Source organism: Excalfactoria chinensis, chromosome 9, assembly GCF_039878825.1.
Source record: "Excalfactoria chinensis isolate bCotChi1 chromosome 9, bCotChi1.hap2, whole genome shotgun sequence".
Classification (NCBI taxonomy): Eukaryota; Metazoa; Chordata; class Aves; order Galliformes; family Phasianidae; genus Excalfactoria; species Excalfactoria chinensis.
In genome coordinates this window covers 6,779,833-6,803,760 of record NC_092833.1, presented here as the reverse complement: position 1 = coordinate 6,803,760, position 23,928 = coordinate 6,779,833, and the positions used below count along the sequence as shown (strand labels likewise).

Below are 23,928 nucleotides of genomic sequence, written 5' to 3'. Positions count from 1 at the left end.
TTTACTTATTCAAATTCTGAAGAAAGAAGGGAAAAAAACAAAGGTTCAATCACTTAAGAAGTTTAACGTTTGACTCATTCCCTACATATATTTTATACAGTATTTTTGGTAACCAAACCTTCTCAAAGTCCCATCCCTCCCACAGCTGATGATGCCTATGTGAATAAATAAAAAATACACTTCTACAAGATCTAGGGAGAACAGGAGTTTATTGAATTCTACCTGTCTGAAAAGTGCTGGTGAAGAATTGCCATTTCATGCTTTGTCTATATAAAGAAGTAGAAAGAGAAACTGTTGCAAGTATCAAGTCATTTGAAAACTGAGCATTTCTCTATAAATTCTTACCATTCCTAAGTGAACACAAACGTGATTTTATTATTACTGTTCGTTTTTTTAATACACGATGCTAGTATTTTTCATTTTCAAATGCAACCTCAACACTAAGTTCTGTTAGGCAGTATTAAAATACTTTCAGGCAGTATTAATATACAGAGAACCAATTAGTGACATCTTCAAGAATCCAGGTATCCCACCTCTAAAACTGCATGATTTAAAACATTAGTAATGGAATATTTTAAAAGAACATTCTCATTCAGTATTAATGCATGCTATCATTACAGAAGTACCCATGGCATATTGTGAAGGACAGTTTTTCTTTTGTAGACAACAACAGAAAAGCATGCTAAATGACATCAGTCGCTATAAGCCTATTTGCAATGAGGTTCAGCACACCGTGAAAAGGCCCACTGCGAGCAACTTCTTCCAAACTTGCACCAGTGTAAGCCTGCACAACTGTTTAACCAAGTTTGCACTAATGTGGTTTACACTGGCCAAACATTTTCAAAGCAAGTTATTAAAACTGGATCTTGAATTTTAGTAATCATTATTTTGTCTCTAATAAAGTTTTTAAAAACAGTATAAGAATTAGGCATAAAAGCAAGTTAGGTAACAAATTTAGGCCACAATATTCCTAAGAGAACATAGAGGTATGTATACAAATAGTTTTGCTGCAGTCTCTAAAATATGAGAATGTGGGTCACGTGCTCAAAAAATAAACTGAACAAAAACCCTGGGGTAGAGCTTTGTATCCCATGTCAGCAGAACCACACGAGTTATAGCCCAGTGTAACAGGTCAGCTTGGCCTGATGTGAGCAGCAGTCACAAATAAGCCAGACTTCTTGTAGCCATCTTAGCAAGTGGATTACTAAAAGAACTGTGTGTCAGATGGCCAGCAACCCATGCTCCCAATCAACAGACACTGTGTATAACACAGCTGTGTCGTCGTCTTTTTTCTTTTTTTTTTTTCCAAGGCAAATGAGGAAATGCAAAGAAAATCCAAGATTAAAGAGCAAAAGAAAACATGAAGTATGTTAAAATGATGCAATGAAACAGTATATAAATTAAACAGGAATGTTTAATCAAGACAAACCCCCAACAGAGGTTCTTCAGGATTTATTCTTTTTGTTTAATTGGAAATATGAAAGTCTATTTCCACAATAGTGAGGCTGTTTCTTTCAAGCAGCTCTGTTGTACAACTGTTACCAGAACTCTATAAACAAATTTTAATTGTTTTATATTGATATTTCTGAACTAAAAAGTTTTAAAATACGGTATAGATTTTATTTGTGCTCCATGTATTGCAAGCAATTAACAACACAAAGAAAGATTTAATTCCTCAGCTAGAATACCAAACTCTCTACCAAGTATTACAAGCACACAATACTTGCACAGTGACGAGCACAAGAAAGTCCTAGGTGAGCACTTACTTTCTGAAATCCATACCAATCTTAAAATTCATTTCACTTTCCCCACACCAACCAATCCACAGTTTAAGGCATCTCCACACAGTCATCCATCCACCCACCCACTCCCACACACACAACTTATGTGGAGGTGTTTGCTCTTTCAAAAGAATCACTATGTCAATCGGGTACCATTTATTAATTATCCCTATAACTGTGTCAGCACTGAGATATGACAGTTAAACCAGTGTTAAATCAATACAATATTTACACAGCACAGCACATTAAGCTTGAGACACTCACTTGGGGGATAAAACCACATTTTAGAACAGGACAAAGGTCACCATTATTAAGTGTTTGAAAACAGCTATTTACAGGTCCCTATGACATAACTATGGTCTGTACACTGTTCCAATGGGGCAGGCAGAAGCATGATAGGCATTTATTTGAGGGATTTCAAACATACAATTTGGAAGCATATTATTATGCTACCCTGAATGCCATAAGCCACCTTAACATTCGCCAAGGTGGTTTCATATCCTAGAATGGCATGTCCAGCTGATACAAAACAGACAACACAGCGTTTACTTTGTGGAGAGCGTTCTTCTCCTGCTATTCAGTCATCTCAACTTTGAAGGCAATTCGACCCAGAAACTTGTCACGATCATCTTCATTTTTTAAATTAGGAGAGCCCAGGATCTTACACTCAATTGTTATTTCTTCATTGGTACTGTTGGAGTTAATTGCTAGTTGAACAGCCACTAGAGGCTGTAAATAGTGAGCCTAGTAAACAAAAAGATGGGGAAAATATTTGAGATACCAGAGTAAGTGATCTGAATACAACGATTAGCACGAACAATTAACATTTAGTCTATCAAAACAAGAAAAAGAGATAATTGAAACTCAAGCTTTCAAAGCCCAATCTGACTGAGATCAGACTATTTTTTCCCAGCTGGATAGACTGTCACGTACACATTCTTCATATTATTTTTTAATCAATATATTCCACTTAAGTTGAGTTAATGACAGTACTCAATGTAAAATGCCTGTGGAGAGGGGTGAGAATCAGTATCCTCATTAAATGCTACAAGTTATCTGAAAAAAGGTCCATTCTCTAAGTCAGGCAGTTGGGTTTATCATGCAGAGCAGCAAAAAGGAAATAACCGTTCTGGAGATGCTAGTACTTTCACAGCTCCTAACCCAGCACAGCAACTGTCGTACACTCTTAACTCTGTTACAGAATAAAGTAACTAAAAAATTCCACACAATAATTTTTGTTGTGTAGCCAAGAACTCAACCCAGACTCTTGAGACCTGTTTAAATACTCAACCTCCAAACTATTCTTGCTGCTTTCTTTTCTACAACACACTGATGTTATGAGAACTGCGTCTTACATAAGCAGCAAACCCTCAAGCAAATCTTATCTCCTCCCACATGACAGAACGGACATGAAGTGACACTGAACCGTACTCCAAAAGAGAACATCAGCTAATTAATAAAAGATTCTTTTTAATCACCTACATAAGGATTCACATTGAGTTTTGCTTGACTTAACTGCTTTCTTTTCATAATCTCACCTTTCCATCAGTACAGCAATAAGAAAAGCATTTTATCAGGAAAGATCTTCATCCCGTCTTTGGCAGAAATTATTTCCTGATATATCAAGATCTACCCATGCCATATTTTGCATTTCTTACAACAGCAGTGCTCTTCTTTCACTATTCTTACATGCCAGGAAGGTTAAACTACATTGGAAGCAGAAGTTGACAGTCTTTCCCAAATCTTGTTTATCTAAGCAAATTGATGCTTTATCAGTTCAAGAAATCTGGCTGTGAAAGCGAAGACCTAGAACTACACACAAGTTACATCAACTGCTGCAAGTAAGTGTAGAGTACACCAGAAATAATAACTGACAAATGAATTATTTAGTACCAAAATCACTTCAGGGAAATAAACAACTACTGTAGCATGCTAGAGGCCTGAAAATATTCACATTAGGAGAGTACTTCACTGGTGAACAGTCAAGAAGCTTTCCAACCATGATTAAATAACTTGGCCTATAAGAAGCAATTTAATTTTGTATTTGATAGTTCTCTCAAGCTGTTTCAAGAAAATATTAGCTAAATTTAAGTTCGAAGAGAAACTAGAGTCTTAACCCTGTGCATTCTGTGTCAACAAAATAGTTGTTTTGTTTTGAAAACTTAAGGTTCAAGTAGATACAATTTAAGTCAGAATAAAATGCGGAGAAGGGAGGCAAGCAAAGAAAAAACAAAAAATAACAGTAAATCAGACTGTAATCCACTACCTTGATGTGCTTCTTCATTAAGCGGTGAACACAGAAAACATGACTGCTGAGCCATACAGACATGTGAGCAACAATACCATGCTGATTTGATATCCTGTACACAAACCCTACAGGTGGAATATCATGAACTGCATGGCAATCAAAAGAAGCAGTTAAGGTTTTTTGTCTTTTCCATTAGTGACCAAGAAACAGCAGATGTCCTTAATAGTGCCTTTTATTCGTTAGGAAGGTGCCCGCTTTATTTCCTTAACATCTGTGAATGGATCTCTCTAATCTCATTAAGCACTATTCTTCATGAGTACACCTCACTAAAATTTTCAGACTTCACAGTCAGAGTGTTTAGTAAGACGACCATTATTACGACATACTTACATGCAAGGTTTTCCCATAGTACGGAAAGTACATCAAGTCAATCAAGCCTCCTGAAGGAAAATAATTTATCTCAACCGCGCCTGGATCCTATGGTTGGAGACAACAACAAAATTCAAGAGTTACTGTCTGCTTGGATAAACACCGATACAGCATCACAATTACAACCCAATGATAAAGTGCAAGACTCCCCTAAAGGAAAAAAACAAACAAACAAAAAAACAGCTCCAGAAAGTAGCAGACTAACCTCCAAAACAGATGAAGTTTTGGCAAACAGCTACATGCTGCACTCATCTGCTACAGTGAAGTTTACTATTAGCAGTACTTAAATTAGTAATCACATCAAGGCGCTCTGAATTACATTTCCCATTATCCGTCCAAGGAAGTCAAATTGCAATGAATGTAACAAAAAGAAATCACATATATAAGCTAAAATCCCATGTATCCACAAGAAAGCCTGTATGTTTTGGTGAAGCAACAGCATATCCAAATGTAAGACAAGATGAAAACTTGACTTGAAATAGAAATTCAAATTTCAAACTTGAAACAATACAGCCATAACCCTCCACAATGGCACCTGATTCGTAGATTGTTCAGCTAGACTTGAAAGATAAGTTACCTACAAGGAAACCAAGCTTTAAAATTATCACATTTCTAGAGTTTGTATCATCAGCACCCAATAGGCACAGTACACATATGTACCCCTCATTGGTGGATTTTCCCTACAACTCCAAATCTAGTAGCAAGATGCTACCTACAGAGCTGCTGCATGATTTCTAAGGAGTAAACCATGCTGTAAGATACACAGCATTTTGTAGATCTTCCATGTATGACTGTGTTGTCCCAGACACATGCTGTCAGAGTGCAACAGATTCATCTCCATGGATGTAATGTGCTTTGGGACTGTGTACCTGGGAAGGATAGCAAATTACTGCAAGTTCAAGTGGCTAGGAAATGCCCAAATCTAAAGTAACCTTCTGTAACAGCTAACTGTATTGCCGCAATAAAGAGTAATGCCACAAAACAACCCCAAAAAGCTAAATACATCTACAGAATATCGTTGCTTGTACAGTGTAACCCACAAGTTTGAGCTGCATCAGTAACTTTCATTTTTTCCCAGTATTACCATACCTGTAGCTGCAACTTTTAAAAGCTACACTACAAAGTTCAGAAAGCAACTGCAGTAATAGAAGAGGAACACAAATAAAGATCAAGAAACAACAGACAGCAATCCACAGCCCAAGAGCATATCCTTCTACTACCGTATTAGTCTAGGATCAGTTACAAAACCAGAATTCAGAATAACTTCATGTAAACAGGAGCAGAGCTTTCTCAAGCAGCTGAACACAGCACTGTGTGCAGGCAGTCAGTCATAAATGCATAGGCAGTCGTCTATCAAGAAAATAGCAGAGAGGTTCTTGAACATGCAACTGTCTCATGCAAATGCTGTGTGTTGCATTTTTTATTTAATATTTTAATTTATTAAAATTATTATTATTAATTTATTTAATTAAATCTAATAATTAGGATAATTAATCCCTACATATATTTCTTAAAAAGCTAAGCTAGCTGAATCTGCTGAAAAGTTTCAAGAGTCAATCCATGAGCATTGTATTTTTTGTGCTTACCACGAACACAAAGATTTACAGGCAGTCAGCCAGCAAATCTTAAAATCAGACCATTTAGTTGGACAGATGAAGGTAGGCTTCTCCTTCACTCACCAAGATTTTATCAGGGCTGTCTTAGTGTAATTGCACAGACATTAAAATAATGTACTGAGAACCAAGGAAAGAACTTGTGAAAGACCTACTTCTTACCATGAGAAGAAGAAAGGATATTGTCCCTATCGATTTAGATTTACTGTGCAGTTTAAAGCAAAATGTACTGCAACAAGAGCAATATCCATTAGTAGAGCCTTAAGTCCTTTCACATAAAAAAGGGTAAATCAGATGCTGAGTATGATGACAACTGCAAGGAAGGAAATCTCGCTGACAACCATTCTTCACTCTTGAAAATTAGAAAGAGATGCCTAACACAAAGTGAGGATGATCTCCAAACAGCAGAAATGCAGGTAGATAAGGATTAGTTGTATTTGTCTTCTCTGTCATTTAAAAATTGTGCAAATCTACAGGTTTTTGTTCAGTGCACACAGTAACAACATGAAAGAATGTTGCTGCAAGGTGTTCCAGCACACTTGAAATTGCACACCTCCAGCCCAGACTAAAGATCTAAAATGCTGACATTCAAACTTCTTCAAAGTACAATCCTTTTTTAGCTCATTTCTCCTTGTGGAAATACTTAGCTCTACAACAGATCAGTTCCTTCTGGATGTAGAAGCAAAAATCAGCTGGAATTAGTGCCTTACACTGCAAATACTACCTTCCCTCATCTATACAAATCACAGCGATGACAGCACGGAGGTGTGGGGAGCAAGCCCACCTATGAAACATGCTGATTTTGATATCAGACCTACCCAATTTTTTTTCTATCTAAAAAAAATCCAAGGGGGAAAGCACAGGAAGAAGAAATGAGAGCCGCTTCACAGAAGAAAACATGGAAGAATGTGAGTTTTTAATATTAATTTCCACATGAAAATTTTAATGATGTTTCATATGGCAAAGACTGGCAGAATCTGTGGGCAGAAACTATTAACTCTCTTTTGTATGTAAAAGACTTGCCCTTACAACTTAGGGTTACTTTTATTATACTATTTAAAAGTCAGATTGTGTAAAGTCAAGGCAGACACTTCCCCACATTGCTCCCTAATATATGCAAAATTCAAACTATAGAGAACAATATATATTTCTTCAACTGATCAACAGCAGATCCACAGATTAAAAATAAGAGTTAAAGAAGCTCTTCCCTACACTGAAGAGAACACGGCACTAGCATTTCTGCTCTGCTCAATAAAATCACCTCTTAAGCTAAATCAACTCTTATCACTTCGATCTTAAACATCTCTGATGTATAACTTACAATTACCAGCAAGTTGTACTCCTGCTATGAACTGCACAAATACACTCGTATGTGCTATGAAGCTAATATCCAGTAAGAGGCTTATTTGGCTTAATTTCTGTAGTACATCTCAGTGTTTTTTTATCCACATTTGCTGACAGCAACAGAAAAATAAAAACCAACCAAGCAAACAAACAAAAAAACCTGCAACAGAACACATCAGCTATTTAAAGACTCAGTAAATACCCTGAATAAGAGAAACAACAGAGAAAGACAGACGACCTCTACACATCATTCCTGCTATGAGCCAATATTTAGGGAAGATTCAAATACAGTGGCAGATACATCTCATTATAAATTCATCATAGCATATGCTTATTATAGTTTTTAACATCATCTCATGGAACACCCATAGGAAAGCTGAAGAAATACCATGAATATAAAATAGAATCCTCAGTGTTTTATTTATAGCTTCTATATGTGCAGTGTTCTTAGCACATTGCTAGACATTCCAGGTGGAGATGAAGACAACTGGGCTGTGCTCAGTGTTTCAATAAGAAATTGGCAGATATAAGTGAAAGTTCCTTCACTGATGACAGCAAGCTGTAAGAAATTGAAGCTTGATCACAACAAATGGGGTGGGAGAGGGGGCAAGCAACAGGAAAACTAACAAGAAAGTTCTAAGCAGCAAAATAAAACAAGGACTCAATGTAGTAGTGTTAGAAATGGCAAATTGACCTCAGGAGACTTTAACTACTTCTGATATGATGAGAGGGAAAAAATTTGTTGTTAATTATCCCAGCTAGAGGATCAGCTGATTTGGGATATGGTATTATATAAGAAATGATACACTGGAAAAGGGAAGAAGAGAAGTGAAGAACCTAACTGCATTATTCTACAGAAATTCCTTCAACCGAACATTTTCTAAGAATGAACACAGGAATAAACTTTGTTTGCAATAAACTGTCATGGAAAGATCAAAACTTACACAGACTTGACAGCTGTGAAGGTCTAAAACCTATGCCCATAACAGATTCCTCGAGTGAAGGCAGGAACACCTGTGGTATTTGTTCTACCAATTGCTGAAATTCCCCAGCCTGCATTTGTTCATTCAGCTCAAAGAGCCATGGCTCTATCCCTTGCTAAAGCTACTAATCTACCAAGGCTTTCACAGCTCCCCAAGCAGCCCAGGAGAAATACACACAAGTCAAAAGTAATTCTTATAACTGCCTTAAAACATTCTGAGTAAGCATTTTGTACACAACAAATACTTATAGATTAGATGTTATTGTAAGCTGCTTATATTTGATTTGAAGACAACTTTTACTTGAACGGTAACAATGTTAGTTTCCACACTTGGTCTTACCCATCATTTATAAAATTGTCTAAGGTGCACTTGCAGCATGGAGAAAAAAAATAAAAATATAGGTTATGAAATGGGAAAACAAAACACAAGTCACACAAAATAAATAAAAATAAATATGACTACGAGTTACACCTATGCATTTCCTCAGCTCTGAAGGAAATCAGGTAGCTCAAACACATCTTAAAACGGAAGAACAAAAAGACAGTAATTTTAATAACTATACTAAAGAAATTAAAGACAATAGTATTAAATAAGACGAACAGTAAGATGAAAACAAGAAAAAAAGAAGAAAGTCTAATAGAAGACAGTGAAATTGTTCCAGCAGTATTTACATTGACTTTTCATCTCAATAGCAAGGAAAATTAACTTCACCTTTATCTCTTACATTCAGAACTAACCTTAGATGTACACTGTATATATGGTTCCCCTTCAGGCTTTAATCCAATTATCTGAAAGAGAAAATTAACGTATTTAAAGACCTTCTTTCTCTCACCAGTTAAACACATCAAATTCAAGCTTTCTCCCACTCAATAAGACAGAGCTGATACAGGGAACACATCTGTCTAGTATCGTGTTTAAGGACAATTTTAGCTTAGTATAAAGATGTAAAGTACTGCTAAGTTAAAGCTCAAATAGCAGCCATATCCAGGACTATTTTGTTATTTTACATTAAGCACATGAAACCAATGTCTCAAAACAACAAACGGTTCAAGAAACATAACATCACACTGCAAAGTTAGGAGTTATGTAATCCATGATGTTCTAATTGCATTTCTAGAATGCAGGCATGAAGTAAAACACAATTACAAGAAAACTGAATCCATGATATTTCAGTGATATTTCACATCCTGCACTAAAACTGAGATTTTAAAGGAGTAGTCACTTACCCTATTCATCTTCACAAGCACGCAGGGAGTTCCTTTAGAATAGCCAAAGGTCTTATCTTCCTTCCCAGAGCACTGCCCAAGCTCAGAGAGGTTAAATCGACATGCTTTTTTAACAGCAACATCATTCTGATCAAAAACCTTTCCTGGTGTACAGTTTATATTTTGGGATTGCTTTGAATCATCATATGCTACGAAACATAAAAACAGTTTTTAAACCAATGGTATAAAGCACAGAATTAGGCAAAAATTGCAGAAATTATATGTAAACAGTTGATATACAGTTGTTACTTTTCTAGCAGTTTTCTTAGAGAGTGATTTCAAAGCGCTGTGCCTCCCATTTTCATCTTACAGGCTTACCTTCTCAAAGCTTATAAAGACGCAGCATTGTGGCCAAATGAAATAATACAGAGTATTTCAAAAGAAATAATGTCCTGTTTTTATTGTTTTATCAATAATTACTAATTTCTGTACATAATTCTAAACTATATAAACAAGTTTTTACCTGGAAAAAACAGTTCTTCTATTTGTATTGTTAATTTTTTTTTCACAATAAACACACAAGAAAGCTTCAAGTATTTTAATAGCTAATATTAAATTGCCTCTACATTGCCATCAGGTAGTATAACTGACGTTACACTAATGTCCAGTTCTGGGGCCCCCAACACAAGAAGGACATGGAGATGTTGGAGCAGGTCCAGAGGAGGGCCATGAATATGATCAGATGGCTGGAACAGCTCCCATACAAGGACAGGCTGAGAGAGCTGGGACTCTTCAGCCTGGAGAAGAGAAGGCTCTGAGGGGACCTTATAGCAGCTGTCTAACACCTGAAGGGGGCCTGAAGAAAAGCTGGGGAGAGCCTTTTTATAAGGGCAGGTAGCAATAGGACAAGGGGGGACAACTTTAAACTGGAATAGGGTAGGTTTAGAGCAGACATTAGGAAAGAATTACTTGCTGTGAGAGTGGTGAGGCATAGGAACAGTTGCCCAGTGAGGTTGTCGATGCTCCCTCCCTGGAATCATTCAAGGCCAGATGGATGGGACTTTGAGCAACCTGGTCTAGTAGGAGGTATCCCTGTCTATAGCAGGGCGTTGGAACTACATGATCTTAAATGTCCCTTCCAACCCAAACCGTTCTGTGATTCTACAATCACAAGCAATTCTTGCTCGAGTTTCACAAACATGTAGATCATACTATCACAAATGCTAGTCTGTTCATCCCTTAACACTTTTTTTAATGTTTTTCCCTCTGATAGCTAAACATAAGATAAAACAGAAGCAGGGTAATAAATGTTCATTCACAGCCTGAAAGTCCCCAACTCTCTGAACAGCAAGAGGCAGGTCAGCATCGAATAGAGCATCCCTCCTAGGAACCCCTGAAAGGAATACCTACTCAAAGCTTTCAGATAGTACCACCACTACCAACCCAGATAGGCTCAGGCACAACTTGTGTATCTAAGAAAGCATCTCATGCAAAAAGGTGTGATTCTACAGAACCTCCTCAATTCTAACTAACAACTTTTGTGAGGCACCGTTTCCCTGTCAAATATGGGTAATTTTTTGTCACCTTTACATTTTTCTGTGAATTACATACCCTAAAAACATATTTGTCTAGAGTAAGCCTGAACCTTTCATTTCATTAGTAATTACTAACTGCAAGTGAAGAATTAAATTAATGTACCAAACATTGAGATTCCTGAACTGATGGGTATCACTAACGTACTTACTTTCAAGAAATTTTCTAAGTGTAGAAACATATTCCGCATATGACTGGGCATCACTCTTGTTAAAGTAAAATTCCAGTGCAGTGTCTGGCTTTGGTGAAATCATAAGCCCTTAAAAAGAAAAAGTACAAGTAAAGAACTAAACAACTTCACATCCCTATATCACTCTAACCTACTCAAAATTCACATCCATATGCTAAAAAGTACCCACCTGTAAAGAAACACTGATGTCACCCCTGTATTCCACATAACTGGAAAGCAGTTTGTGTTTCAAGTCAGGTATTAAAAATCAACACTACTCCATGTGAATTAAGACTTGAATTTAATCCAATGTGACTACAATTCACAAACCAAACCCAACTGATTAGAAATAGCAAAATCATAAAGTTCAATCACTTCCATTTAATTTTACCGATTCATTTCACATTTTCAATATCCTTCAAGTTAAGCTAATTAGAAAAAATAAAATCAGCCAAAGCCACATTCAGAAACCCTCCACGTAAAGTTAAGCATCAAAGCTTTATACAAGATATGAGGGCTGCCCCATCAGTAATGTCTCCTATTTCATTATGTTGACCCACGAAGTCAGAAGTGGATGCTGGCAGTATGGCAGCAGAGGCTGAACCTTATCACCAGTATTCCATTACATTTTGTTGTCATGTAGCAGATGGCAGCAGAGAGGCAGCCGAACAGAATGGAATGTGGCATGGAAATGTGCATGAATTTCTCTGTGTGGAAGAATTTGCACCCATTGACATTTACTGAACATTCATGGAGACCCAACAGTGGATGCAAGCACAGCGAGGCAGCGGGTGGTGTGTTTCAGCAGTGGCGACAGTGGACCATCTCCACTGGTACATGTTTATGAGCACAGCATGCGAGTTATTGGTAATCACCGGCAAAAACGCACAGGTGGAGGTGTTGGCAATGTTGAAAACTAATGCTCTGTAGCTGACAATTTGCTCTATCAACTAGTCTGTGTTATTGTGCTTTTTGTATCTGTAGCAGTTTCCATGGAAATAACAAATAGGAGGCATCACTTCTAGGGCAACCTACGTAGAACGAAGCAAAACTGTATTAGTCTCATAAGAAACAAAGCTTCATGTTTTCTTAAAAATAAACAAGTGAATAAATAAATAAACCTTTATAATGCATAAAGATGGCTTACATTTTTTCCTCAAACAAAACACACCCAGTTAGTTTTTCCTTTATTCTTTCCCCACAAAGAGAAATCAGATGTAGTCTTTCACAAACAATACCAGAGAGCATGCTAAGCCACTGCGCTCATGTCACTGGACATGAGCACGGGTGTGCTAACCATGCTGAACTGTCTGACAGCTGCCTGCACTGGGCCCTGCAGCGGTCAGGGCTGCTCCCAGTCACATTACAGCAGTGCTGCTGCCTTCCATCTGCTGTCCTTGGCTGGCTCCTGGTGCCACTGCTGGAACAGGAACCCTCTGCAAACCAGGGCCAAGGCTAGCAAGAGAATGGCTGCAGCATACTCCAATCAGGCTTTGCACCAAAGGGCGAAAGAAGCCAACAATGACATGGAGTTTGGCCTCTTGATAGAGCCGATCTGTCCTTCTTCCCAGGATACAGGTAAAATAAGGTACACAGGTAATAGCCTCTTCAGTTACAGCTGAGATCTAAGGCTGCAGTTCCACCCAAAATAGTGTTGTGTTTTTTGTTTGTTTGTTTCTAACCACATTAGTTTTCTTCTAGGTTAGAATACCAAAATGGTTAGATCAGTGTCAAATTTGGCACAACAGGAGCAGTACAATTGTGGCAGTGACTAATTGCGTCTCCTAGGGATGCCATGTAGTTGCCTATCATCTGACAAAACTAATTAAAACCAGATTCCCAAGTGAATAAAAGCTTCAGGAAAAAAACCTTATTACCCAATGTTAAAAAATGAAAATAAAATCAGGCCTTCTTTATACAAAATAAAGATTTATGAATACAGCACTGCAGTAGAAAGAGAAAAATGGAGAATTTGTCTTAATGAAGGATTCTTAATACAGCACAGTTAATCAGTGAGTAAGCTCTTGGAAAGCATTCAGCAAGTGCAAGCAGCCCTGGTCTATGAAGGATTCACCTATGGAAATGACTGGCCTTATTTGATAGCAGAAATTACTACAAATACTTTCAACTATGAAATACAAAGATGTATACTATGCATTTATCACAGACAAACATCTTTCAGATTCTAAAATTACACGAGTTTAACAATTCCTTTAATTTCTCAGCAGGCTTTCAAAAAATAACAGTAACCAAATTCTTCATTCTACATCAACAGCAGTTAAAATATCTCCAGGAAAGCCACAACTAAATGCTTCTGATGCACATAAATTCAAAATACCATTTTTGACTGCCAATTACTGAGCGCCTTTAGTCATCTTCAGAGCACCAGACTGAACTAGGAGTCAAGAAAATACAAGGTAACTGGCAACAGGGCTGAAGTGTCTCTTAAGGTGCTCTGAGGGAGAAGAGGTTATTACTTATATATGTGTGTGTGTATTTATTTATTTATGGGTAATGTATATACATATATGTATACACACACACATACATTTATACTGTAAAAGAAAGACTTTGATGCTGTTTTTCAAAGTGAATATGACAAAGTAACTAAATTGGTCATCAGTGACTGAAACATAATTTCAAGAGACTCAGTGCTTCTGGGGAACTTCAGAAACACCCTAAGAGGAAAGGGCTGCTCCAATTCTAGTTTGTCGCAGTCTGCCAAGAGGCTACAATGGAATGTCTGCAGAAAAAGCTATTTGAGGAAGGAGTGAAGCACAGACCAGGAGAGATGCAGGATATGGAGCCTTCAAGGAGGAATAGAATTAGCATGTTCAACACAGGATCATGTCGAGGACAGTAACAGATCACAGTCGTCAACAACCCCAAGATTTATTTATTTTTTAATGTTTTAAAATCATCTGGATTAGACTGATTTTGTTGTATCCCAGCACACGTTACAAGTCAAAAACCAATCATAAAGCAAATCAATTTGTGAGATTTTCAAATATGTTTAACACGAGAAAAACCTTCAACCTACGCCATCCAGCTTTTGTGTGTGCAGATTTTTTTTTATTTACTAAAGTTTTACAGCCAGGAGCATGACATGTTTCACTGCAAGTGAAAAATGACACAGTTAAGGCAAAACATCAGAGCAGAGATAAGCAATTCCACTGTCTGCAATTATTCATTATGAAAGCTATGCACAATTAAAAAATAAAATTCAGAAATATTTTAGGAATTCCTAGGCTAAAAACTAATTGTGGGATAAATACTTCTCTAAATAAACATCCTCCGTGACATCTCAAAACAAAGGAGGATTAATAACCCAGACTCCAAGAGAGAAAATGCCACTAGGTCCAGAACTGAGTCCTAGTTACCCACAGCTCCATTTGCTGCTGTGACTATCCAACGCTCTGACTATCATAGAGGAGATGGGAAGAAGGATAAATGGCCAAGTAAGTCACTTCTTCTAAACAGGTCATTTATTTTTGTTGTTGTTCTTTCAAGAATTTGACCCATTCTTAGCTTGAAAATGCTGTACAGATCCTTAAGAATCCCATGTGGTAAGAGGACACCTGTTATAGCTGGCCTTAATACCACATCAAAGCAAATCCTGCTCAAAATCCAGAGAGATTTGTCACACAGGCCTAGTTGCTACTCGCTCACACAACAATTACTGCTTCATTTTAAGTTCTAATGCAGTTGCAAGATGTTGCTGGATTTTCTCTGTTTGGGGTTCAGAAAGATGAAAAAGTCATTCAAAAGCATACTTAAACTTTCACCAAAGTATTACCATTGCACAGCCATTCTGTTTGTTGATGATATTCTTACATAAACTTGGTCTCTAAGCCAAATCATAAAATTTGAGATATTTGAGAGATATTTGAGATATTTGAGAGATATTACCAAATTTTCACGTGGGCCACATGTTTAAATTACATACCCAAATCAAATACATATACATTCAGCTGAAACAGTATCTGGAAGACATTAATTTCTTTGGTATTAAATAAAAGTAACTTTTCAATCTTTCACAGTGCAACCCCTCTTTCCTTCCCCAGCATACAAACATATGTTTTATTTATACAAATGTAAAAAAACAGAAGCAAAAAAAAAAAAACCACCCACAATATTCTCATTACCCATTTTTATTTGCACAGAATTGCTTTTCTGTCATGTTTATCTCCTTGAACCAGCCCAGTGTAGCAAGACACCACGTCTAGTGGCACCTCCATGTTACATGGACTTGACTTCACTGCAAAGCCACACTGATCACACAACCACACTTGTCAACACATCCCTACGTAACAGGTCAACAACCACTGCAATCTACAGACATTCCATGTCTGCCCAAAGGCAACTAATATAAAATCCAAACTCTGAAAATTGTAGCCAAAACTCTTCCCACTGTAGCCCTTACTCTTGAGCAGACTATCCCATAATAAAACCTTCCTGTGCTTTCTTCAAAGTATCAGATACTTATCACAGGTGGCCTTCCATCTGATCCAACAGAACTGGTTTACAATTGGTCGGATGATGATCCCACTTTACAACAGACTAGTGTCCAGATGAGAAGGGAAAACTGTAGTCAAAACATCTGACACATTCAACTGAAGAAATCATAGAGAAAAATCAGCAACAGTTACCCCTTATGCACAAAGGGCTATTGACTGAATTTGTACTATAAATTACATGCCTCGCACTGAGTTTTTCCTTTGAAACTTCCAAGTAACTGAATAATAAACAGTTTCTCACAGGCAGTTCTTACTTAAAATAAAGTCATGAGTAAAACTTGGCTGTTAAACCAGAGCTGAGTTTATGAAGAGATAAATACACTGTTACCTGGACTAGAAATCCGGTCACGGTATTTTGGAATGTCATTGCTCAGTGTCTGAAGCATAACCCACATTGTGAACGTGAAGAGTGCTGCTAGGAAGCCATAAAATACCAGATAGAATAATAAGATCAAACCTGTAAAGAAAAGGTAAAATCATTATTTTTGCCTCAGCTAATTCCTTCATCTACTTTGAAAATAAAAATAGGAAATAAGCAACACAGTTTGGTTTTTTGGTGGTGTTTTTTCCACAAGACCCCTGTCACTCCCACTGGTAGCCGTCAGTCACTGTGTCCCTGGCATTCAGACATACTGCACAGTGCTGGAAAGTTCTCTTTGTACTTTCTGGCTCTCAAAACTCACAGGGTAAGACCTGGCATTTTGGCATCTTTAAGAAAAGCATTAGAAACCACTCTGGGCCCTAATGGGAAGCTAATGAAAATGACTAAGCAGACCACTCCAGTTCCATTTGTTTTAGGGAATTAAGAGTTTTACAGCTGGAAAGGAAGGGGTGGTGGGGAGACAAAAAGATCTGAATGAAAAGAAGAAATTGTTCCTGATCCAGTGGAAGAAGGAATAGAGAATAACGGGTGATTCAATAACACGCTCGATACTTGAGAGTACTCCACACAGCACAGTGCTTATTCACACACTTCCTCCTACAACAGACTTCTAAAGGTGAAAATCCTTCCTGCTGCATGGCTCTGAGAGTGCACCATGAGCGCACCATGAGCGCACCATGAGCGCACCATGAGCGCACCATGAGCGCACCATGAGCGCACCATGAGCGCACCATGAGCGCACCATGAGCGCACCATGAGCGCACCATGAGCGCACCATGAGCGCACCACGCCTTCTGTTCACACTTTCCCTAAGCCTGCCTACCACATTCACCTGCTGTACAGATCTACCCGAGGGATCCAGCAACGTGCCTGGGAAGCACAGGCATTGCTGACTCCAACTTGACAGTCTCACGAAAGAGCTCCTCCAAACCTGAGCAAATAACCTCCAGGAGACTGCCTGCTGCAACCTGTGCTTCTCCATCACTGAGCTGCAACCAATTGTTAAGTGAGAACACTATAGGAAAATGCATAGAGAATTCTTGTCATTAACAATTCTTTTTTATTTCTCATTATTTTTCTCTCTCCATTTGTTTGTGCATGCACAGAGGTGGGCGTCCAGGTTTCTGCCCTGGAACTCACATTAACTTATTTCTTTCTAAAACCGAGTTTTACATGCAGACATTTCCTGATAGAAGACAAACTACATTTGCTGTCTGAATGGAAGACGTTGCAGAAGATTCTACAAAAATTTATTAACTGAGTATATAAAACTAACCAAAAGAAGAGCGTGTGAGTCTCTTAAGAATCATCACTTGAGACTCAGGATACGCACAACTTGTCAGGAAGAATGGCAGCTCAGGTACTGAGCAATTCAGGTGCTCACACAGAGAACCAACTACAGAAAATTCTCTTCCAAACCTTTCTAATCTAAAAAAATAACCCGATGACACAAATTCACCTTTAACCAAATATTCTAGCAAAGAGACTGATAAGGGGAAGCCAAAGATACACAACGCATCAAAATCATTACCCAACATTCCACCACCACACGATTATATGAGATTCATTTGCAGTTTTCTTCTGTAGAAAAGGAAAACACAGAAGCAAGAAGAAGGACAGTGCCCAGTGCTGAGTACTGTCTGCTGTGGGATGACTGAAGGAAACCTAAGCTCTGGCTTCTGCCCCAGAAACCACTCGCATTTTGCCACCAGTAGGTCACGATGACAGGAGATGCAAGGGGCTGTATTGCTCCTGAAAGAATCCAGTGTACGCTCACAACAGTAATTAACTGGTTCCTAAATTATCATTACTGTAACAAAAGTTCTCTGCAGCAACCAGCTGAATATTACAGGATATTGATTTTGTTTTCTCAGTTTCACATGTTGAGAAAGTTGCTTTCCAACCTGCAATAACGTGAAAGCAATCAGCTATTCAAGATGCATTTGGGAACCACTGATGCACAATATACAACACAGTGATTTGTTATGTAGCAAAGCACCTGAAACAACACAGTGACACCAGTGACTTGTCTTACCTATAAGCTTAACAATTGCATCAACTGAATCCAATACAGAGCAATGATCTGATGAATACTCAATATATTTTGGGTATCACAAAATGAACAAAAAAAACCAAAAACCACCCAAACCTTTGGTCAGCTCTCTTTTCCAGGATCTCCAAAATCAACTTAAAACCCCTGCTGTTCCTGTTTCACTCTTCAGGTGCAGCAATAACAGGGCAAGAAAGACCCTATTTCTTTCACAGCCTGGAAAATGCCATCATTTCTCCCAGTACAGCAGAGCACAAGTATGCACACAGAAAGACCACTTCTAATCTTTTTTAAGGCAGCTTGTAGGCGCAGTGCAGAACACTGTCCATTAGAGTAAAGTAACCCATTTATGTTCCTTTGCATCATTAAGGAGAAAAAAAAAAAAGGGGGGGCGGGGAGGGGGAAGGGGAGAGGCAAAAAATGAATCAAAACTTGCAAGGGCACCAAACTAAGCATGCTGAACACTGCGAGCCTATTAGTATTAATTACCTTCAGCTAATCACAAAGAACTAGCCATGACTTGTCAAAAAGCTCAGCCAAAATAACTTCACATCATGCTGGACTTCTTGTTAGGAAATAGATCTGCCCAGCTCACAGAGGAAAGCACTCCTCCACAGCTGTCCCAAGCGCGGACACCACTCAGCTCATTGCATGGTTTGTAGAACTGCCGCACACAGCTCTGCACCAAACCCTTCAAGGCTCTCACCAACGAGCACCAACACTCACACAGAAAACCACAAGTATCAAACCCACATTCTGCAGTGCTGGAAAACTGCTCCTTCTGAACCAACATATTGCTGTCAGCGTTACTTGGAGTTCATATGCAACAATCAAAGCACTTATCCACGCTGCAAATTAAAATGTCTGACTAGTAAAAGGTCAAGATATCCAATATCTGGCCATGATCTCCACAACAAATACAGGCTTTACAAACATTGCATGGCAAAGTGATAAACACCTTGTCAACGTGGCACAAAACAGCCTGGCAGATCTGCCTACACGTCATATACAGGTAGCTATTTACATGCGTTCATATAAACACATAACAGACCTTGAAGCAACCAAGGAAGTGAAATGTTGTCTTTATGGCTGTATACATTCCATGCTGCATATTCTCCTCATCTCTGGGATGGTTCCTCAGCAGCTCCTATTAGAGGAGGCAAGTCTGTGACTGGTGACTCCCACCACCATGAAGGCAGCCTTCTGGCCCACCTGCTTTATACCAACACACCCATACACATTAGATAAGCACTAGTCACATTTCAGCTCAACTGCCTAACACTTCAGAACTGCTGTTTTCCCAGTTTTGGGAGCAGTAGGGGAAAAGAGAAAAAAAAGAAAGAGGGAAGGAAGACTTCAAAAGGAATTAAAACCTCAGCAGTGCGTTGTGTTTTATGGGACAGTGAACCAAGAACGTAGATATAACATGGGACCGCTTCAGGAGACAATAAACAGTATCAAGTGTCACACTGCAGAGAATCACAAGAGCCAGTGCTCAAGTGTTCTGATCCAGCATTTAGAACACACATTATAACACACACACCAGAGCTTACTGATACCTGCAGCAAGAAAAAGGAAGCATGTTTTCCTCTGAGCTCTCTGTGTCATGGGAAAGAAGATGGTTTATGATTTCTCAAATATGTATTTCTTACAATAAGTAGCATTATAGGAAAGTTAATTAAGACTTTGACTGTAGCCTTACTCCAGGTTGCAAAGGGATTTCACATGCACTGTCCGTCTACCATGGTACAAAGAACACTGTCCTCTGATTCACAACTTGGGTGCACAAGTGTTCCAACTGCAATAGCAGACAGCAGTACCAGTACTCTGCTGTGGAGAAGGTTACTTGCCAACAAAATCCTCCTCAAAGACTGATTAAGAACAAGGAAGAATCAAGTCAGAAAAGCAGTTAAGATTTTAACAGCACTGTGCATCCCAGCAAGAACACAGTGAAAACTAAATAAAGCAAACCTGGATCCTCTGTTTTTTGTTACTTTGTTTTGTGCCTTACCTTCTGGCACATCTCTGCTCTGAAGGATGCTGCTAAGCATTCAAGACTTCCCAGTAGGCCAGAAATTGTATACACTGTCCAAGATAACGCCATCTCTACCCTGAACACCATGACAGGGCTCCAAGCTTAACCAGGCCTGACATCACCTTGTGTGACCACAGCTTTAGTACTGCTGGAATCTAGCAGTATCTCACTCAGCATCTTGCTGCAGCCCCAGGCAGGCACTGCATCTTGTCATTACATGTAGAGCAGATACCAATCTTCTCTTTCCTTACAGGAAGGACCCTGTGGCAGTGCTCCAAGTTCTCCTCTCTTTGCCCTGCTCATTACACCCTGTGCAGAACCCCAGCACTGATCCTCCTCCTTTTGAAATTCCCGAGGACCTGGTGTGCCTTGTTGCTGAGAACTTCACACCCTTCAGTCATCCATCGTTTATTTCCAGTTTTGCCAAAAGCTACATAAAGCTACTAACTGACTTGCGGTCACAGTCCTGATCAGCCTCCAGGACTGCCTCAGACTGGGCCGACACACACATACAGCAAACAGTTATTTAACAATTTCTTTACTCATTTTTGAGACAAAAGAAATACACCAGGAAGAATCGGAGCCAGCTGAATTCCTACCACGCTGTCCCTGGAGACACCACGGCCCAGCAGACAGCCAGCAAAGCAGCCAGAGCTTTGCTGCTCCCCGCCTCCCCCCAGGGAGCCCAGCAGCCGCAGGGACAGCTCTCAGTGCACACACTGATGCAAAAGCAGAAGTGAGACTGAACCCTGTGTATTCTGCATTAGCAAAAGCACTCAGCAAGTGCTCTGCAATTAAAAGCAAAACAAAAGAAACACCCTACTTTGTGGATGCTAGGGGGATCATGATATCGAGCACTGCACTCCTCAGAACACATACCGCACCCTAACAGAGCCTGAATTACTTTTACTTAATATATTCAGACAAGTAATTTAACTAAGGGTGAGATGTTACTTACAAAACATCAGGACAAATACTGACAAAAAAACACAGCAACAGTTCATAGTGTTGTTGAACAGTCACCTCTTCACGTACACCAAAGGGAAACTTACACGACAAACCACACGTCAATCAGCCTTAGAAAAGTTAATTAAGTGTAAATTATTTAAACTGCTATCTAAGCCTTTGAGCACTTTCTGGATGTAGAAAAATATCTTTCATCAAGAGAGCTGGCTGTGAAACAAATTACCCACTGGTTCTACCAGCTGCAAGTGTTATCTATTGGCCTTGGACTGGCAACACTGTGAGCGATTTATCCCTCAGGTTCCAACAGGGAAGGTTGCTTTAGGATCCCTTTACTTTTTAAAGCCGCAGCTATAGGTGACGTGCCCGCAGCCTTTGCGCCGGTCACATTCCCGTCAGAACCTCCTGCTCACCGCACGCCCATCCGCGCAGCCCACGCACTGGAGGAAACCTGCCCGCACGGGGACCGCAAGGCCCAGCAGAGTGGAAATTTCCTCTCCCTTGCTATGCAGGCGGCAGAGCAGCCCGCGAGCTCTTATTTCCATCTGAATGGAGGGCAGCTCGTGTCGGAGCGGGGCCCTCTCCTGACAGACAGACGTTGGCAGCGCAGAGCGCGGCCCCGCGGCCTTCTCCAGGCTCCTCCTCGGATTTCGACATCAGCATCCATTGAGATGGTGTCAAGGCCGCTGGCCCGGCGCTGGTACCACGCTGCGAGCCTTGTTGGTTCTGTAAGCACAGCTCTGAGGCAGCCCGGCCACATCCGAGCTCTGGGAGGGGACGCGGCGTTTTCTCAACTCGGTAAATACGTCCCGCGAGGGCTGAAGCAACATCCCGATATTAAGCGTTTGTACAACCGTCTAATGTGAGAAAACATACTGGGAAAACCCAAATATTTGTACTGGAAGGAGCGAGCTCGTGACAGCGGGCCGCAGCTGGGGCGGGCCGGGGCGGCTACCTGAGCGGGGACGGGGCCGCCCGAGGGCCGCTGCGGCCGCCCAGAGCTTCTTTTAAGGAAATCGGGGAGCGCGGCGGCCCCGAGCCGGGACGAATGTAGCCCGGAGCCGCACGACGGCGGTGCTTCGGCCGGAGCCGTACAACGCAGCGCGGACACTCGCCCGCTTCGCGGCCTCCGACCCGCGGCTGGCGCCCCGCTCCCATTCATCGCGGCTCCGCGGCGCCCGCAGTTGCGGAGGCGGCGGAAGGCCGTCACGGCGGCGGCCCGCAGAGCCCCCCCCTCCGCTCCGCGCCCCGCCGAGGCTCACGCGGGGAGGAGCCTGCGGGCCCGCTCGCCGCATTTGCGTACTGGGGCGGGAGGGCGAGGGTGAGTCAGCTCGGGACGCGCGGCTGCCGGCCGCCCCCGGCCCCACCTGCCCCTCCCGGCCGCCCCCCCGCCGCGCTATTTTTAGACGCGGGCGGCGGTACCGGCGGTAATACCGATGGTAACGGCCGTACCGGTCGCCGAGCCGCGCGACCCCCCGGCCCCGCTTGCGGCCGCTCGGCCCGCGCTCACCCCAGCTCTTGGCCGTGCGCCCCAGGAACTCGCCGCTGTTGGGGTTGTAGACGAACTGCCGCCACTCGGCCACGCTCTGCCGGAACGGCTTCTTCGTTTCCTTGCTCATGGCGAGGCCGGAGGCGGCTGCGCGGCGGAGCGCGGTGGCGGTGGAGCCCGGCAGGCGGAGAGCCGCGACGCGCGCCCGCGGACAGCCGCGACCAACTGCCACTCACCAACTGCCGCCGCGGCGCCCGGCGGGAGAGCGGACGCAGGGCAGCGCGCACGGCCGGCCCCGCCCCGCCGCGCCTCGCGCCGCCCCGGCAGCCAATCGCCGCCCGCCGCGCTCCTGCCCCCTCGCGGACGGCGGGCGGGCGCTGGCACGCGGCCCTGCCCGGGGGGGCGCGCGGGGGGGGGGGGGGGTGCGATCCCCAGCCGCCTTTTGGGGCGACGCGGCCGACGGCACCGGTATAACGAGCGGCACCACCGGGCCGGCCTTCACACCTCGGAGCTGCTTTTAAACGGGGCGCTGAGGGCCTCGGTAAAGGAACACCAACACGCGAGCAAGGGATCGTACAAGATGCGTCGATAACGCGGCTTCTTGGGCACAGACCTCCGAACAGCCATCTGATGGCACAGCCCTGCGCGTCAAAGAAGGGCACAAAGCACGCCCGTCTCCTTCGCTCTGCCGCACAACCCGCAGCAACGCGAGCTGTGGGCCGGCAGAGCCCCGCGGAGAGCTGCGGCACCACGGCACAAGGGCTCAGACCGCATCCTTCACAAGTAACGCATCACTAAGAGAGGTCCTACACAGTCACAATTAGCTATTTATCAGCACAGCCACTTCAAGTCTTCGTAATGTTTGCGGCATGGTTCACGCCATAAAGCATGTTATAAAGTGATTTGCTGCCTGTTGGATTCTCTTCTGTAACAGTACATCATCTAAATCATTCAGTCAGCCATAAAAAGCAGCAGAAAAAATAATGCATCAAAACAACATGTCCCTCACTACTTCCCCTCCTTCACACTGCACAGCTAATACGCTCCTTGTTCAGAACTAAAATAAGTCATTCCCCATCTTTCCTCTAAATGTCACCAGGCAGGAGACTGAACGTCATCCCATTCTA

The 23,928-nt window shown here is 41.4% G+C and overlaps 1 protein-coding gene across 1 annotated transcript; it reads right to left on the bottom strand.

Moving 5' to 3' along the window:
* Nucleotides 1-1,437: 1,437 nt before the first annotated feature.
* Nucleotides 1,438-23,079, bottom strand: ATP1B3 (ATPase Na+/K+ transporting subunit beta 3). Its single transcript, XM_072344004.1, has 7 exons — nt 22,823-23,079; nt 16,211-16,339; nt 11,348-11,455; nt 9,625-9,812; nt 9,136-9,186; nt 4,420-4,506; nt 1,438-2,525 (listed from the first exon to the last, which is right to left on the bottom strand). Exons 1-7 carry the CDS (start codon nt 22,929-22,931, stop codon nt 2,355-2,357), a joined length of 843 nt encoding a protein of 280 aa, XP_072200105.1. The 5' UTR covers nt 22,932-23,079; the 3' UTR covers nt 1,438-2,354.
* Between the last annotated feature and the right edge of the window lie 849 nt (nt 23,080-23,928).